Source organism: Hippopotamus amphibius, chromosome 2 (assembly GCF_030028045.1).
Source record: "Hippopotamus amphibius kiboko isolate mHipAmp2 chromosome 2, mHipAmp2.hap2, whole genome shotgun sequence".
Taxonomy (NCBI): domain Eukaryota; kingdom Metazoa; phylum Chordata; class Mammalia; order Artiodactyla; family Hippopotamidae; genus Hippopotamus; species Hippopotamus amphibius.
The window spans coordinates 1,921,088-1,936,745 of NC_080187.1; the positions used below are offsets into that span (position 1 = coordinate 1,921,088).

The 15,658-nt window shown below is 65.3% G+C and overlaps 1 protein-coding gene across 1 annotated transcript in view; it reads right to left on the reverse strand.

The window, feature by feature from the left end:
* The window catches only part of KCNT1 (potassium sodium-activated channel subfamily T member 1), a 67,382-nt gene extending 53,430 nt beyond the window's left edge, over window positions 1-13,952 (reverse strand). Inside the window, 2 exon segments of the mRNA XM_057722732.1 lie at window positions 3,231-3,374; window positions 13,843-13,952. Coding sequence (XP_057578715.1) covers window positions 3,231-3,374; window positions 13,843-13,952 — 254 coding nt within the window.
* Window positions 13,953-15,658: the final 1,706 nt, after the last annotated feature.

The following is a 15,658-nucleotide window of genomic DNA, read 5'->3' on the forward strand; positions in this document are numbered from 1 at the left end:
CCCTGGGACCCTGGCTGCCCCCGGAAGGTGTCCCAGTCCTGGCTCTGTCCGCCTCCTGGGCTGCCCCCCCGGGAGAGGCCAGCCAGCAGCCTCCCTCGCCCACGTGGGCGAGCCCCCGGCCCCTCAAGGCCACGGTGCTGGTGTGTGAGGTGACTGTCATTGCGGTGACGGGCGGCTGTGGCTCTGTCCTCCTGGAGAACAGGAAGCCCGCAGCGCTGCCCGCCCACCCACGCGGCCAGGAGTCGGGCAGCGGCGCTGCCCCGGGGCGAGTGAGCCGGCTGGCGCGGAACCCAGGCAGCAGGGACCCAGGAGCTCGCTGGGGGCCGGGGGGGAGCCCCGCACTCAGCCCGCGGTGCACTGCCCTGCGCCCCCACCCCCGCGGGGCAGAGGGAGGGCAAGCTCAGCCCGGCCCCCCGGACCCACGAAGACCCCTCTGCCGTGCCGGCTCGTCCAGCCCATCGGCCCATCCTCCTGCAGCCCTGGGACCCCCCCAGGGCCACCCCCGGGCTCTCCGGGGCTGTCCCTGGAGCACACGGACGCGGGCCTGAGCCCCCAGCACCCACAGCCCTGCCGGTGGGGCAGGCTGGCCTTCTCGGCCTCAAGACTCTCGGGTCCTCCGGCCGCCCAACACCCTCTCAGACCCAGCACCCGCTCCCTTCCCTCCGCCCACGGACACATCCTTACCGCCTCTCCACACACGTGCGGGGGCCCTGGCAGGCCGGCTGTCAGTGCTCCCCCGTCCTCCACTCTGGGGACCGGTCGTGGTGGGCAGGGCCCATAGGCACCCGGGGGAGAGGGGGCCGGGAGACAGGAGGGGCCTCCGCACGCGTGGCCTTAGAGCTGGGGGCTCAGGTGATCTCAGGACCCCAGGAAGCCCCACCTGGTTTCTGGCACTGCCTGCCCCCTGAGAGCGGGGAGCACAGCCCGTGAGCACGGGGGATTCACGGGAGGCAAGGCCGGGAGCCGCCTGTCGGCGAAGAAGGTTTCAGAGCAGAGAAACTCTTCTGATGGGGCTTCCTGAGCTGCGCTCACGCCCCTGCCCCCCAAGGCTGGTGCCCCGTACGGCCAGCACCGTGCCTCCAAGGCCCCCCTTCAGCCCCCCTGGGGGAACAGGGGCAGGACTGCCTGGAACCTGGCTGGAGGCATGCGGACCAGCAGCCCCCCTCCCTGTCCCGAGGGCCAGTCACCTCCACCCAGACCCTGTACTTCCTCTCGGGGGTGAGAAAGGGGTCCTTCCCCGAACAGCCTGGCAGGGGCCGAGCCTCCCTCCTCCTCACTGACATCCCCCAGGGCCGGCCAGTCCTGCAGACAACAGCGCAGGGTCTCCATGCCCGCCCTGGGACCACAGACACACACACAGACACACACACAGACACACACACACACACCATCTCTGAACGCCACGAGCACACAAGCACGAGGTCCCTGGGCCCAGCACACAGGAGATTTGCCTCCTGAAAACAAGGTCGAGCAGAGCAGAGACTGGGGGGTTGGCAGGAGCCGGGGGCAGTGACTGCTCATGGGTACAAGGTTTCCTCCTGGGCTGATGGGATGCTCTGGAACTACACAGCGGTGACGATGTAAATGTACCAAACGTCACTTTACACTTTACGTTTTATATACTTTACCGCAATAAAAAACCCCAGGCCATAGGTCCAGAACACAGCAGAGGATTCAGTGCCAGCTCCCCACTTCCCAGGGGACAGGGACAGTCCCCTCCAGCCAGACACACGCCACCCTAGGCTGACGGTAAGGACCTGCCACCCACTCCTGAAACCTGAGGGATGTGTCACTGCAATTCCATCGGCTGCAGTCCCCGGCATCTCTGGAGCGCTTGGAGGCCCCGGGCCCACCCGGGAAGACGGATGCCGTTTCTTGCCCGACACTGAACAAGACCCTCCGGGGCTGCTGATTTGGAGAATGAACCAAGTCCCAGCAGAGCGGGCAGTGAGGGGCTGGTGCTGACTTGGGAAGGTGCTAAGCTCATGTGTGGCTTAGGGAAGCCGCCGCCCTGCCCTCCTCCGCCTCTGCCCACGCAGGGAGCTAAATAAACTCTTCACCTGGGCATGTGTTCTCGGGTGGGTTTATCTACTACCTCAGCACTCAGTGCAACAATATAAAAAAAACTCCGTGACCTTAATCTGCCCCTCTGTGGACTTGCAGCCTTGGTTCTAAGTGGGTGAAGACCTTGGGTTGCATCTCTCCTCCCAACTCTACCTAGAGAATGCAACTGGTTGCTATATGAAGTCTGGAAGGATATTCTGCTTCCAGCAGGCAGAGCAGATTTTAAACGCACTTTCCACACGTCTCGGACACAGCCCTTACACACCGGCCTCATTCACGAGTACAGCGTCCTTCCCGGCCGCAGCTCCAGCCGTGGATTATTTTGAGAGGCCAACCTGTGTCCCGACACTTTTCAACCTCGTGGACTCTGCGTGCTAACGTGAATAACTGCACCATCAGGGCAACGGCAGGGTAACGAGTCCAGTTCAGCGCTGCGTGGGGAGGGAGGTGCGCAGATACCAGGGCTGCCGCCCCCAGCATGCTGCAGGGGATGTGGTTTGGGGTCGAAGTCCCACGGGCTCCAGCGAGAATCCTTGCAGGCATAAAATCACTTCCCCTGAGGCTGACAAAGCTTAAGTGCTGGGTGTTTACTGAGACAGCTATTTGGGGAAAAGGCAGAGAAAAGCAACATTTCTCCCAGCTTCCTGCCAGCCCCCTCAGCACATGAATTATTTCCGAGGACTCATTTTGCTGAAAGGCTCAAGTTTTTTTTGCTTTCTGCCCCCCAGGAGAATTTGAGGTGAGGGGACACTGCCATCCTCGGTGAGTGACCACAGCGTGAGCTTCAAGGACGCCATCCCTTAATTAATAATCAAGGACCACAGCCAGCGTCTTGAGGACGCCAGCCCTCAGCCGGCCTGCGGGGCTCCGCCACGGAGCGCTGCCGGGCCGGCTTGTACCCCAGATCAGCAGCGCTGCCCGCGGGGCGGGGGCTGCGGGCAGACCCGGGGAGGCCGGCCCGGGGGATCGGCCTCTGGGGCGACTCCCCAGCACAGCGCATCCCCTCCCACCCTCCAGGCTGCTCCCGGGAAAATGCTCCCCACCTCTCCCACCGCCACCCCCCAAACTTGTCGGGTCCGGACGCCGGGAGAGTCGAAGGGCGCGGGCCGCGGGCGCCCCGGACTCAGCACCGCGGACAGCTCCGCGCCGCCCCGCCCCCGCCCTACCTGTCGTCGTTCTGGAAGGACGGGTCGCCCAGCAGCAGGTCCCGGAAGCGGTACCGCGGCGGCAAGGGCATCACCTCCGAGTCCAGGGCGCTCATCGTGCGGCCGGCGGTGTCCAGGGGCGCGCCGTCCCCGGCGCCGGGCAGCCTGCGGGCACACGCCAGCGCCCCCTCAGCCCGGCCCCGCACGGTGCCCACCGCGCCCGCCTGGCTGCTCGGCCCCCTCCACGCAGAGCACCTCCGGGACGCGGGGGAGCCTGGCCACCGCCAGCACCAGGGGCAGGCACTCCCACCAGGGCCACGGGAGCTCCCCCCCAGCGCCCCCCCCCCCCAAAGGCGTTGCCGCAGCTGGTCGCTCAGCCTTCAGGGTCCGGAACACCTCGCTGCCCCCAAAGAGCCCCTCTCAGACCCTCAGGCTGCCGAGCTGGGGAAAGCGAAGTGACAAGGAGGCTTAAGAAGACGCCCTCATCTGCGGCCTCCCTGGGGCCAAGCAGCTCAGGTCGGGTCAGAGGCTGCGAGGGGGTGTCAGCAGGGGAGGCCAGGATCCCTCTGGGGCCACAGAGACCCCTGTCCCAATCGCCCGGCAGTGGCAGAGCACGGGGATGGGGTCAGACCAGGTAAACTAGCAGGGTCCTTGGTGGTCTGCAGCCCGCCGGGGCCCCAACATGTGTCTTCCGGGGCTCCTGCCCCTTTCCTGCCCCCATCCCCCCCGTCCTGGTGAGTTCTGGCTGCGGTTACCCTCACACACCAAGGCTCCAGGCTCCCCGCCTCAGGGCAGCAGCCCCCAGAGCCCTCCGGACATCACAGCAGGCCCTCTCTGCTCTCCACATCAGAGGCTCGCCAGCCCTCAAGCCTCACCACAGCGCAGAGGGGCGGGAAGCCGCAGAGCAGTGCCCACTGTTAACTGACGCCGCGGGGGTTCCCATCTCCACGGCGCAGATGGGCAGGGCGGGGGCCTCTGCCATCCGTGCAGGTGGGAGTCCGGTCAGACCCCGGGGCTCCGGGTCCTCTGGCAGCCACACAGCCTCCCAGCTTAGGCCAGCTCCGGGCCACCCCTTGGTGCTGCCCCTCAGCACGTGGTGCGATGCCGGTGGGGAGGCCGGAATTATGACATCTGCCTGCAGCCCCTACACTGGGCTCAGCCCTCACCTGCTTTTCTGAGGGCCACAGCCCATCAGCTGTGGTGGACCTGGGAATGGCCTGGGCCCTAAGCCACTGCAGGAGGGAGGGCAGACAAACGGGGGGCGGGGGTGTTCTCCCTCCTGTCAGGCCTGTCCCCTCAAGGGACAGGAGATGGAGGGCAGAGGAGCCTGGCTCAGCCTCTGGGCAGATGCAGGGGTCTGCAGACCACACTCGCGCCTGCACTGAAAAGTCTCGGGCAGGCTGTGCCAGAGGCTGGGAGCCCAGGACCACTCACCTGGAGCACGAGGTCCATGTGGGCAGGCGGGCGGGCACTACAGACCCCTCCTCTCCCTCCTCAAGCCGGGAAGGGCAGACATCTTCCCTGAGCCCCCACCTGGCCCATGCCTCCCGACCCCCGGACGAGCGGCAGGCGTTAGCCCCCCACCCCACAGCTGTCGGGAGCTGCTCACAGGCCGTCCCCAGCTGAGGCTGCACGTGGCCGTGCAGGCCCAATGCGCCTGCATGCTGATCTCCCGGGTCATGGGGTCAACCCCAAGGATCTGGCAGCCTCTGAAAAATAACATTTTCCTAATTGCATCAGCGTGGCTGCGTGCTTTCCCTTAGTCACAAGCCGGCAGGCCATGGGGAGCTGCGGGCAGGCGGGGGCCACGTGGCCGGAGACGGGGAGCTGCATCTTCCTGCTTTTGGCCCTTTCTTGCCAAAAGCCTCTTTCCGTGGCAGGCAGAACCCCAAGACACCGCCGGCTCCCCGGGCAGAGCTGCCTCTGACCCCCTCCCCACTCTGACCTGCTTTGATTTTTCTCTCCTGGCCTCAAGGCCTGGATGTGGCAGGACGCAGGGCCTCTGTTTGCTTCAGGGGGACACAGTGGGCGGGGAGGGACGTGCTCCAGGCGTCGGAGGGCCAGGCCCCTGCCCCGCGATGTGGCCTGGGGAGGGCGTCAGGGAAGGCTGGCCCCCTCCCCACCCCTGGCAGCAGTGATGGGACGCCGGACACTGGAGTGAGCACAGGGCGGGGAGCGGACGCCCCGCAGGCCTCCCGGCACCCTGCCATGTGGCCCCCGCAGAGCCGAAAGCCTGAGTGCTTGTTGTGCTGGCGGAGGGCCAGGGCCCCGGGTCTCCTGGAACGGTGCCCCTTGTAGGAGGGACGTGGCTAAGCAGCTGCTGCCCGTGTCCAGGGGGCGGGCTGAGGCCTCTCCCCAAGCCCAAAGGCTTGTGTCATTGAGTGCTTTGGGGCACACAGGAGTGGGGGGGTCCCGAGCTGAGATGGTCCAGGTGGGGTGAAAGCACAGCTCTGGCCAGGCCGCCCAGACACAGGGGGTCCACCTCGGCCTCCTCCTCTCCTTTTCCCACTCCCTCCTCCCTGCGTGACCCGAGGGGGTCGGGAGGAAGACTGGGACCCCCAAACCACATCCATTACCCTTTCAGTTCTGTGTGATGGCCACACGGAAGAACTGCTTCGGTGGCGTAAGGAAGCCGTCCATCTTCCCGGCCCCAGCTCGCCCTCAGGACGAGGCGTGGAACTTCATCTGTGGGACTCACCGCAACCCCCCACCCCAGGCCAGGGCAGAGCAGTGCCCCCTCCCCCAGGCAAGGCCTTGGGGGCTCTCAGGATCCTTCTGCGTACAGTCGCCAGGCCCAGGGAGCCACCGAGGGTCCTGATGACCCAGTGGGGTTCAGTCCTGCCCCATTAGTACACGCTGGGTAGCCCCAGGGAAGTCCCTTGACCTCTCTGAGCCTCAGTTTCCTCATCTGTAAATGAACACCCTGACGCCTTCCACCTCCACGAGGTGATGGTAAAGATGTAACGAGACGATGCGTTTAAGGTGCTGAATGCGGTACCTGGTGCGCGAGTGCATGATCCACGTCAGTTGTTAATTTGGGGCTGGTGAGCCAGCCGTTTGGCCAAGCGTCAAGTTCTGGGATGGCGAGCTCCCCGTCACGGCCTCCCCAGTTCAGCCGGAGGCCCCTTGGGGAGCTCAGACTCGGGAAGCTGATCTAGGGGGTCCAGCTGGGGAGGCCACAGCGGGGAAAGGAAGCCGCACCCGGCACACATGGCGGGAAGCTCCCCCCAGCGTGGTGCACGTGTGCTCGCATGCCCTGACCCTCTGGCCCCACAGGAAGGAGCGCCTGGGCCGTGGCATCGCGTGCCAGCCGCGTGCCAGGCACCGTGACTGCAGCGTGTGGCACAGATGCCTCAGAGCCCCACACCGGCCAGCACTCCCCGTCCTGCCGGTGGGAGGTGATGACCTCTGGGCGCAGGCAGCCTAGAAGAGGCCCACGTGGTGGGGGTGGGGAAGCCAGGTGCGCTGGATGTAGAGCCGTCCTGTTTGCCACCCGCTGCACCGCGTGCAGGCGGCCAAGGGGGACCCTCTGAAAGCCAGGACTTCTGCTTCCCTTCCCTCCCACATCTGTCCCCCTTGGTGGTTAAGGAGTCAAGCATGACTGAGGAGGGTAAAGTGGTCACCAACCTGCTTCTCCCACCAAAGGCACCAGGCCCCGGTGGTAGCACAAGTTCTGCCTCGTGAGTCAAACCGTTCCAAAGCACAGAAAGAAATGGAAGCGACTTTGCTTATGTTCCCAAGCTGGCAGCTGCAGACAACACTAATGTATATATGAGGCCATCTCCATGAAGACTGTGAGTGCAAAAATCCCAAGTAAACTGTTAGGGAGGGGAATCCTGAAGTGCACTGCAACACCGTACCGGCAACACCAGGTAGGATTTACCTAAAAAAGAGCACGATGTCCTTCGCTACACAAAGAAGTTAAAGGAGAAAGTCCACATGACCTTGCGAGCAGACACAGAAAAAGGACGCGTGAAGACCCCAAATCTGTTAACGCATTTGATACAGAGGGAGACGTTCTTAACTTGATTAACAACCACCAAAGAAATCCAGGCAATGGCGGAATCCTGGAGGTGTTCCTGCTCCAGGTGGGAACACAAGTCTGCCCGCCACGATGGGCGTCCTGGACTCCCACCGAGACGAAGCAAAGTGTAAGAGAAGGAAGAGATGGGCCTCTCCCTGTCTGCAGCGGCATCGCCATTTGCCTAGAAAACCCAAGAGAATCAACTGAAACCCATGAGAACAAACGAGAACATCTAAGGAGACTGCCAAGCCCGTGAGCACTGCACACACCCAGGGTAGGAGCAACAGGCGCGGCAACAGCTTGTGGGGGGGGGGGCCCGCCCGCGGCAGCCGCGCAGACTCAGGGACCAGCGCCGCTCGTGCCATGCCATCGGCCGCTCCCGGCGCTCAACAGCCCCTGCTCCAGACGAAGGGGCAAAGCGGAGCAGCTCCCGTCGACGCACACACGCTCCTCGGAACCTGGCGAGCTGTTTCCAAGCTTCACACTGAAGAATAATTCCGCAAGACCTGCCAGGACGGGTGTGAGAGAGAAGCAGAGAAGGGGCGGGCCTTGCCAGCTGTCGGGGCTAATTTATGGCCGCGGCAAAGGGATGTCCAGGGCTTGGCACGAGAGAGCACACAGCAGGGGACTCGGGACGAGAGACAGGAGGCCCTGGGAGGGACACCAGTGATCTGGTGCTGGCACTGGAATGAGAGCAGCTGGACTGTCCTCAGGCCGCTCGTGGAACGCTCACGACCCCCTTGTGGTCCCTCCACGTTGCTGATGGGGAATTGGAGGCCCGGAGAACTGACGTAACTCAGCCACCTGGGCGGGGCCCGCGCCGGAGCCCAGCTACTCTCAGCGGCTATGCCATCTGGCCGTGGGTCTCCCATCCGCTAAAGAAAGACCCCAGCTCACAGCCCCAAACCGAGGAGAGGCCTGGAAGAGAACGCAGTGCAACAACACTTGGGGTTGAGAGGCCTTCTGTTTAGCGGAACAGACTTACAGATGCTTCCACGTGGGAACAAGACACTTCTGTTTAAAGACACGCTGACGAAAGGGAAGAACAGCAAAAAGAATGAAGTCCGTGCAAGGATGCCCGCAAGTCACGCAGGACAGACAGACGGGCAGAAGGAGGCAAACGACGGATGAGCGGCAAAAAGCTCCCAGGAGAAAACAACCAAAAACTGCAACTGACACACACGTGAAGGGCTTCCTGACTCCCTTGCCGTTAGGGGGCCGCCCAATGAGTACCACGTGGGGGGGGGGGGGCTCGGACCACGAGCCTCCACCCAGGACACCCGCACCTGTGCCGAGGGTGCTGGGCACAGACCCCCATCCCCGCCTCATGATGACGCCACGGACGGCCTGGACGTCTGTCGCGCGGGACCTGCCACACGGCTCCACATCCACAAGCCCGCAGCTGAGCGGACACGTCTCTACAAACGAAGAACGGCCGTTTCAAAGGACCCCATGTAGGTTGAAAACGAACCGCAATCGGCGCTGAGAGGACCCCCGCGAGACAGGGCTTTCCCTGGGTGTCTGGCTCACAGCAGCTGTGCAGGCTGTCCCCCCCCCACGGTGACAGCTTGAGGGGGATGGGGGCTGAGGGCTGCACCTCGTCCTCGGTGCTGAACCAGGAGACGAACGGAGGGAGCCTCGAGTTGCTGGGCGTGAGACGGGCAGGGACCACCTGCCTCTGCCACCCATCAGCAGGCTGAGCCCCAGCCCTTGTCCTGTGCCCAGTCCTGGGCGGGCCTCTGGGGGGAGGGGCATAGGACGTCCTGGGAAAACGTCCCTTCTCCCCCAAGGGCTGCTTTATAAAGGAGTCCAAACTGCTGACAATGCTCAAGCGGACCCGGACGGTGACTGAGTGACACTCCCTCTGGCTCAGGGACACAGTCCCTCTCCCGAAAGGCATTCTTCAGCAGCTCACACTTGGTTCAAAACTTCCAAGGAAACCAGAGTGCCACGATTGACAGAGGGACAGGGGACGTGAGCACGTGTGTGGGTGTGCACGGACCTGAGTGCATGTGGGCACGTGTGTACGCACAAAGTGCATGCACGTGCACACACGTGTGTACCTGCACACGCTCCTGCCCAGTGCCCCACAGACGTCGCAGTATCTCCGGGGGGGAGGGGGGCAGTCAGTCACGCGCTGGGCTTGGTGCCTGGGCGAGCAGAAAGCCACTGAACCTCTCTGCTGACCACGACAGGAAAGCTAAGTGCTTCCTTCGCACCATAATGAAAAAGCCAGAGCTGCTCAAGCTGCCCAGCGGCTGGTGGGGTGCGTCTCTGGGGAATGTCCACCCTCTCCCTAGGTGAGGGGGCTTTGAATTAACGCCGTGGACGGCCGCTTACCGCCATCTCCGAGGCGGCGTATCAAACCCAGAGCGAAAGCTCAGAACATGTCGCTGAGCCGGATTCAAGCCGGAGACACTTCACAGCGGCTGCCCCTGGGAGGAAGCAAGCCCACAGGACGCGGAGGAGGGGCCGGGTAGCTGTGCGGACATGGTGGCCTCGAGCACAGCCATCACCACCCCTGGCCTTCCCCAAGACGCGGGCCCGCTCCCAGGACGCAAGGGAGGCAGACGTTCCCATCGCGCCCGGCCGTCCAGCTGAGCTTGGGCCTGCCTCTGGGGAGAGTTGTCTGCGGCACGCTCCCCGAGCGGGAGGCAGCGTGCCCAGGCCCCTCAGGGCCAGGCAGCGAGTCCACGTTCAGATCGCAGGCCCAGCACTCACCCCCTGGGTTCCCACCCCTTGCTGGATGTATGGTGGCCACTGGGAGGTGCCTGGGGATGCCTGGCTTGAGCTGCAGGGGGGGCGCACCTGGAGGCTGGAAGCTGCCCTGTGCCCCCTGTTCCCACAGCTGCGGGAGGCACCACCACCTCCCTGCTCAGCCTCCAAGGGCTGGCATGGCCTGCAGGGGCGCTCTGGGCCTCGTCTGGAAGCTGAGGCCCAGGTGGGGACATTCTGCCCACACCTTGTACCCGGCAGATCCCTCTCCTAGAGCCTTATGTCCCAGAGAACCCATCTCCCTGGCTGGCTTCCCTGTCCTTCATCCTCTGACATCTGCCAACTCCTCCAGGCTCACCTCTCCCCTAACACCCCAGGGGCTCCCATGTCTGCCAGATGTGCTCGCCTGGCACCTGGGGCCTCGGCCCCTGATTTAAGATTCTGAGCTCTTCCCAACATCAGACAGCTGCCACGAGGCGTCCAGCAGTGGCCTCTGGCCCAGCAGCCAGGGTCTCTGCAGAGATCGCTGAAGGCTCAGGTGGGGCCCATCCCAGTGGCAAGAGGGGGCTTTCTGGTCATATCATCGTCAACGTGCAAGGCAGCAGTCCAGGCCCGCAAGGTTGGCGCTGCAGGGTGGCCTCCGGGCCTCACGGCCCCACGCAGAACAAGCTGGCCACAGTCAGAGAGACTGCACAGGGACCCCCGAACACACCCCCCGTGGGAAGTCCAAACCGCACAGCAGACCTCTTGGGAAAGGCCTTTCCAGGAACCCCAGCCAGGAGCTGCCCCACTGACCCTGCCTCATCCTCTGCAGATGGTTTAAACAGGCCTCGGCTACAGGCCAAGCCTCCCCATCCCCAAGTTCCGTAGGAGGAAAAGGTTTTGGTGAACGTGGGTGGCCCGTCCGTGCACACAGCCTGGAAAGTTCCCACGACTCCTTTAAAATCGCCCGTATCATCAGACGTGGCTCCCGGGTCAGCCCCCGCCTCGGGGCTCCACGCACCTGGGCACAGCCTGCAAACCCCACATCCCGAGGATGGAAGGAGACGCCTCAGGGGAGAGCTCACGACTCAGTCCCGAAACCCTCCGAGAAGGGGGCAGCTGTGCTGACACCGTACGAGCCCTGCCGCGCCAGGGTCCTGCCAGGTAACTCAGAGTCAGTCAGACACGCGGACAGGCTGGGACACCTGTGCAAACAGTGGGCAGAGCCCGGCGTGAGGACACAGGTGACCCCATGGGCCCACACCCGGACACGAGCAGAGCTCCGAGCGGGTACCCCCCCCCCCCATCCCCTCCTCACTCACCTCTGTCCTCCCGAGCTGCAGCCACAGCCACCCCCGGCCAGAGGGAGACCCCCGAGGTCCCTCCAGCCCCTAGAGCGGGGAGCTATCCCTCCTGCCGGACAGGACTGGGCTGTGCCTGAGGCTCCGTGACCCTTTTCCCATGGAGCCCAGGCCACTTCCTGCTGCCCCGCAGGCACTGCTCCCTAATATGGGCCTGGAGGGCTGGCCGGGACCTCCAGCCAGACATGCACCCTGGCGGGATGCCAGCCCTGGATCTGCACCCTTCACCATCAGGGCCCAGAGGGTCCCATGCTGGCCCTGGGTAGGCAGGGCTGTTGGGGGACCTGGAGGTTCCAATGGGAAGGCCACTGGGCAGGAGGCGGGCACTGGGAGCTCGGAGGCAGCTGAGGACTCCCCAGCCCCTCCCGCCCCCACAACAGTCGTCTCCTCCAGGGCAGAGGCATCTGAACCTGGGGAAGGAGCAGGGCCAGCAGGACAGAGCCCAGTGACCAAAGGGGGTGGCCGGGGTCTGGAACCCTATAGCACAGGGGGAGGCATGGTGTCCAGACAGGGAACCAGGCCCCAGAGCAAGGACTCCTGCAGCCCGAGAACCAGGAGTCCTCCTGGGACCCCCACTGCTTGGCCTCACAGCCTGGGGGCAGCTCCCATCGGGACAGGGCAGGGCCGAAGGTGTGGGCTGGACTGGGGCAGACACCACCCCCACTCTGCCCACAGCCCCAGCACAATGGCTAACAGCACCTTTAAGGACACAGACCCACCCGAGGTCTGGGAAGGTGCAAAGCTAGGACTCTGGTCTCCAGGCCTAACCCTGCTGTGAAGCCTGGTGCAGGAACCCACCTCTTGGAACTCCCCCACCTGGACCCTCACTCGCCTACGAGGGGTTTTCTTTCTCTGAGCTAAAGCCCGCCCCACTGAGCTGCCAGCCTTGGCCTCAGCCGCCCCACCACAACCCAGCCAGGTTTCCCCTCACCCAGGCTCCCCTGCTCTGGAGGGGATCTTCACCCAGCTTGACCTTCCCAGAGGAGGTCCCCACCGAGCCTGCCTGACACGCCTGGGCCCTGGCAGCCACTCCAGGTGTGCCTGCAACGTGAGAGCAAACCTCTGCAAGGACAGAGGCCAGCTCCGACCGGAGGGCAGGAGCACTGTCCCAGCGGAGATGGAGGCATCTGAGGGACTGAGCCCACCTGGCCCATACCTGAGGACACGGGGCCCCCACCTCGTCTGGAGCAGGCAGTCAAGCAGGACGGGAGAACATGGACATAGGTCACCAGAAAGGTGGATGATCCCTGTTTGAGCAGGGAGACGGGCAGAGGAGCAGCCAGACCAGGTCACAAGACCCCTCTTGGGTCACTTACTCTGTACCTGAGGGATGTCAACTGGTTGGCCCCTCAGGGTGGCCTGAGGGAGGTCCAGGCTGTGCCCACTTCATGGGGTTAAGTCCACTTCCCAAGGACACCACCTATGTGGGCTGCTCTCAGAGCAGCTGCCTCTCACTCCACAGGTGCCAGGCCAGTGCTGTCTCTGCAGCAGGACCACCCTGACCCTGGATGTGTGCCCGGAAGGTTCCCCTCCTGGTCCCTCACCAGAAACGGCCCTCAAAGACCGTTTACTCATCCACCCGCCTGACAAGTGGAGAAACGGAGTCCCACAAGGAAACAGCTGTAGCACTTGCCCTTGAACCCAGGCATCCACATCTTCTCTGGCTTTAGAACAGCTGACCAAGCGGGACCCAGAGGCCAGGGTTCTGCCCAGCTGGGGAGGGTGGCACAGGGCAGCGGCTGTGGGCGACCTGGAGTCTGGCTCCTGGCACAGGGTGAGGGGCAGACCTGTGTGCCTGTCCTCTGGCGCTGGTGGGGTGGGGAGAGGGCCCCAGGATGGGGCCCTGGGGCAAACCCCCGCTGGGATGGTCACCACTCTGCCATTCCTGAGACCCCCACCAGTACTACACCCTCTGTGCCAGTCACCTGGGCGGGCAGGAGCGGGGTGACATCACGGGACACTGCCCAGGGAAAGTCAGCTCCCAGGCCACCTGGAAGCCCCTGTCAGCTGACCCTCTCCTCACACAGATGGACAGAGGAACCCTGAAAGAGAAGTGACCAGCCTGAAATCACCAAGCGACTAGAACCCAGGACTCCTGCCCTTCATCTGACAGCCCACCTGCACCCCACACCCCAAACAAGCCTCTTCCTAGGAGGAGCTGCCCTTGAAAACCAGCTTCTCCCTGGGGAACCCTGGCCCCCGTGTCTTGCTGGGCACAGCATGGCCACCCGATGGGCTCCTCCCCCAGGCTTGACCAGAGAGGGGGCTGGGAGGCCAGCACGGCACCTGGCCCCTCTGGCATGTAAGGCCCCCCAGCTTCCTGCCCGCAAGGTCTGCAGACACCCGTCTGGGCACCTGCTGGCCGTTTGAGTAAGTGCCCCCCTCACTGCGACCGGGTCCTGAGGGGCACCCCCCGTTCCCCACGGTCCTGGGTTGGGAGGGGGAGGCAGGCCTGGGAAGAGGGGATTCGGGGATGCGGGGCCCTGGGGGCCGCACGAGCCCCCACCGGGGTCCCTCCGCGTGGTGGGGGGGGGGGCACCGCACACCGTACCTGGCGCCGCATCGGCCGTCGTCGAACACGAAGGTCCGGTTGGCGTGGCCCCCGCCGCGCGCCCCCCCGTGAACGCGCTCCGGGCTGCGCGCCCGGTCCGGGAACGCCATCGGGCTGGCGGCGGCCGCGCCTCGGGGCCAAGGCCCACGGGAGGCGGGCGCGCCCGGCGACGTCTCCCCGCGTGCCCTGAACTCGCTCCTCTGACCGCGGGGCGGGGGCGGGGGCGGGGCGCGAGCCGGGGCCAGCGGCGCTCCGGCGCCCGCGCGCGCCCCCTGCCGGCCGCGCCGGGGATGGCGCCGGGGCCCCGCCCGCGTCGCGACGCTCGGCGCCCCCCTACTCCCGAGAAACAGGACCGGGGCTCTTCGAAGGCTCGAAAGCCCTCAGAGCCCTCCGACCCCCCGGAGGGAGGGCTGCACGGTGGGAGGGCTCCGAGGGGGCTGGGGGGCCTCTGGGGCTTCCTGTCGGAAGGGCGAGCGTCTGCGAGGGCGCCCGCGCCGAGCGGTCCTGCCCGGCTCCGAGCCGCGGGGGAGGGGCAGCCGGACAGCAGCCGCCCCGCCCCCGCCCCCCCAAGGCGCCGCGCCCGCAGGGACCACGCAGACGCCGCCGTCCGTCCTCGCGGCACACCCGGGGCGCCGCCGGCCCGGAGAGGGAAGGGCGTCGGACCCCCGGGGGCGGGGGTGGCTGCAGGCCGCCCGCCCGCCCCCCGCGGAGCCACACCCAGAGACCGAGGGGCACACAGAGACGGAAGGGCGAGGGGCTGCGGCGCCGGACGGCGGCGGGGGAGCCGAGCCAGCGCCCTCCGCGCAGCTTGTCTCAAGGCCTGGGGCACCCACCCCGCCTCCCCCTCCCCTCCCCAGGTGGGGTGGTCAGGGCAGGGGCCACCATGGCAGAGCCGGGCCGGCTGACTAGGAGGGTGCATGGCATGTACTTTGTGGTCCTGACACCTGCGGCGGCTCTTGAAGCCCCACCCTGCTTACTTCCAGAAAGCAGCAAGCTGAACGCATGCTTCTTTTTTTTTGGTGGGGGGGGAGCCCCGAAGTCCCCAGAAGGAGTGCAGCTTTCACCCCCACCAGCTCATCAGCCGCCTACCATCTTGGTGCTTTCCCTGCTTCCTCCTGAGAGGAGGGTGCTGCTGCAGGGGTCCCACCCACCCCTGGCCCCCAGCAGGCCTCTGCCCTCCCCCAGGACTCCTGCCAGCGTGTGTCTATCTTGCAGGCCCCTTGGAGGTGCCCTGCTGGCTGCTCAAGGAGATGACTGGCATGTTGTTAGTGACAGAAAACTGTGGCAAGCCTGGTAACATTCCTGAGAGCTTCAGCAAAACCAAAATGTGGCCCCACTCGGCCACGGAAGAGCCAAGTCCCAGAACACTGGCCCGTCCATCCCGTCTCAGCCAGGAGCAGGCAGGGCCAGCTTCCGGCCCACCTGCTCCAGCAAGGCAGCCGGGCAGAGGGGCCCCCTGCTGTGCCCCGGGACACACGGCCAATGTGCTCTAAGGGGTCTGCTCTGGCACTGCCCTCTCCTGGGCACCGGGGACCCTCCCAGGGCAAGGAGCTTGGCTTCTCCTCACACCTCCAGTGAACACCGGCCCATACGTACTGGCAGAACTGGCCGCCCCAGCCCTTCCTGGCCTCAACACGCAAGCCGGGCGGTGGGCTGGGCATGACTGGACAGCAGGGGCCCCGGAGCCCCTCTCTGGTTGGGAGTGTTGGCCTGGCACATGGGCCCTGGCCTCCTTTCCCCCCACCTAACCTCAGGGCCACCCATCCTCACAGCATCACCCTTGATGGCGATACGACTTCTGTCCCCTGCCCAGCTC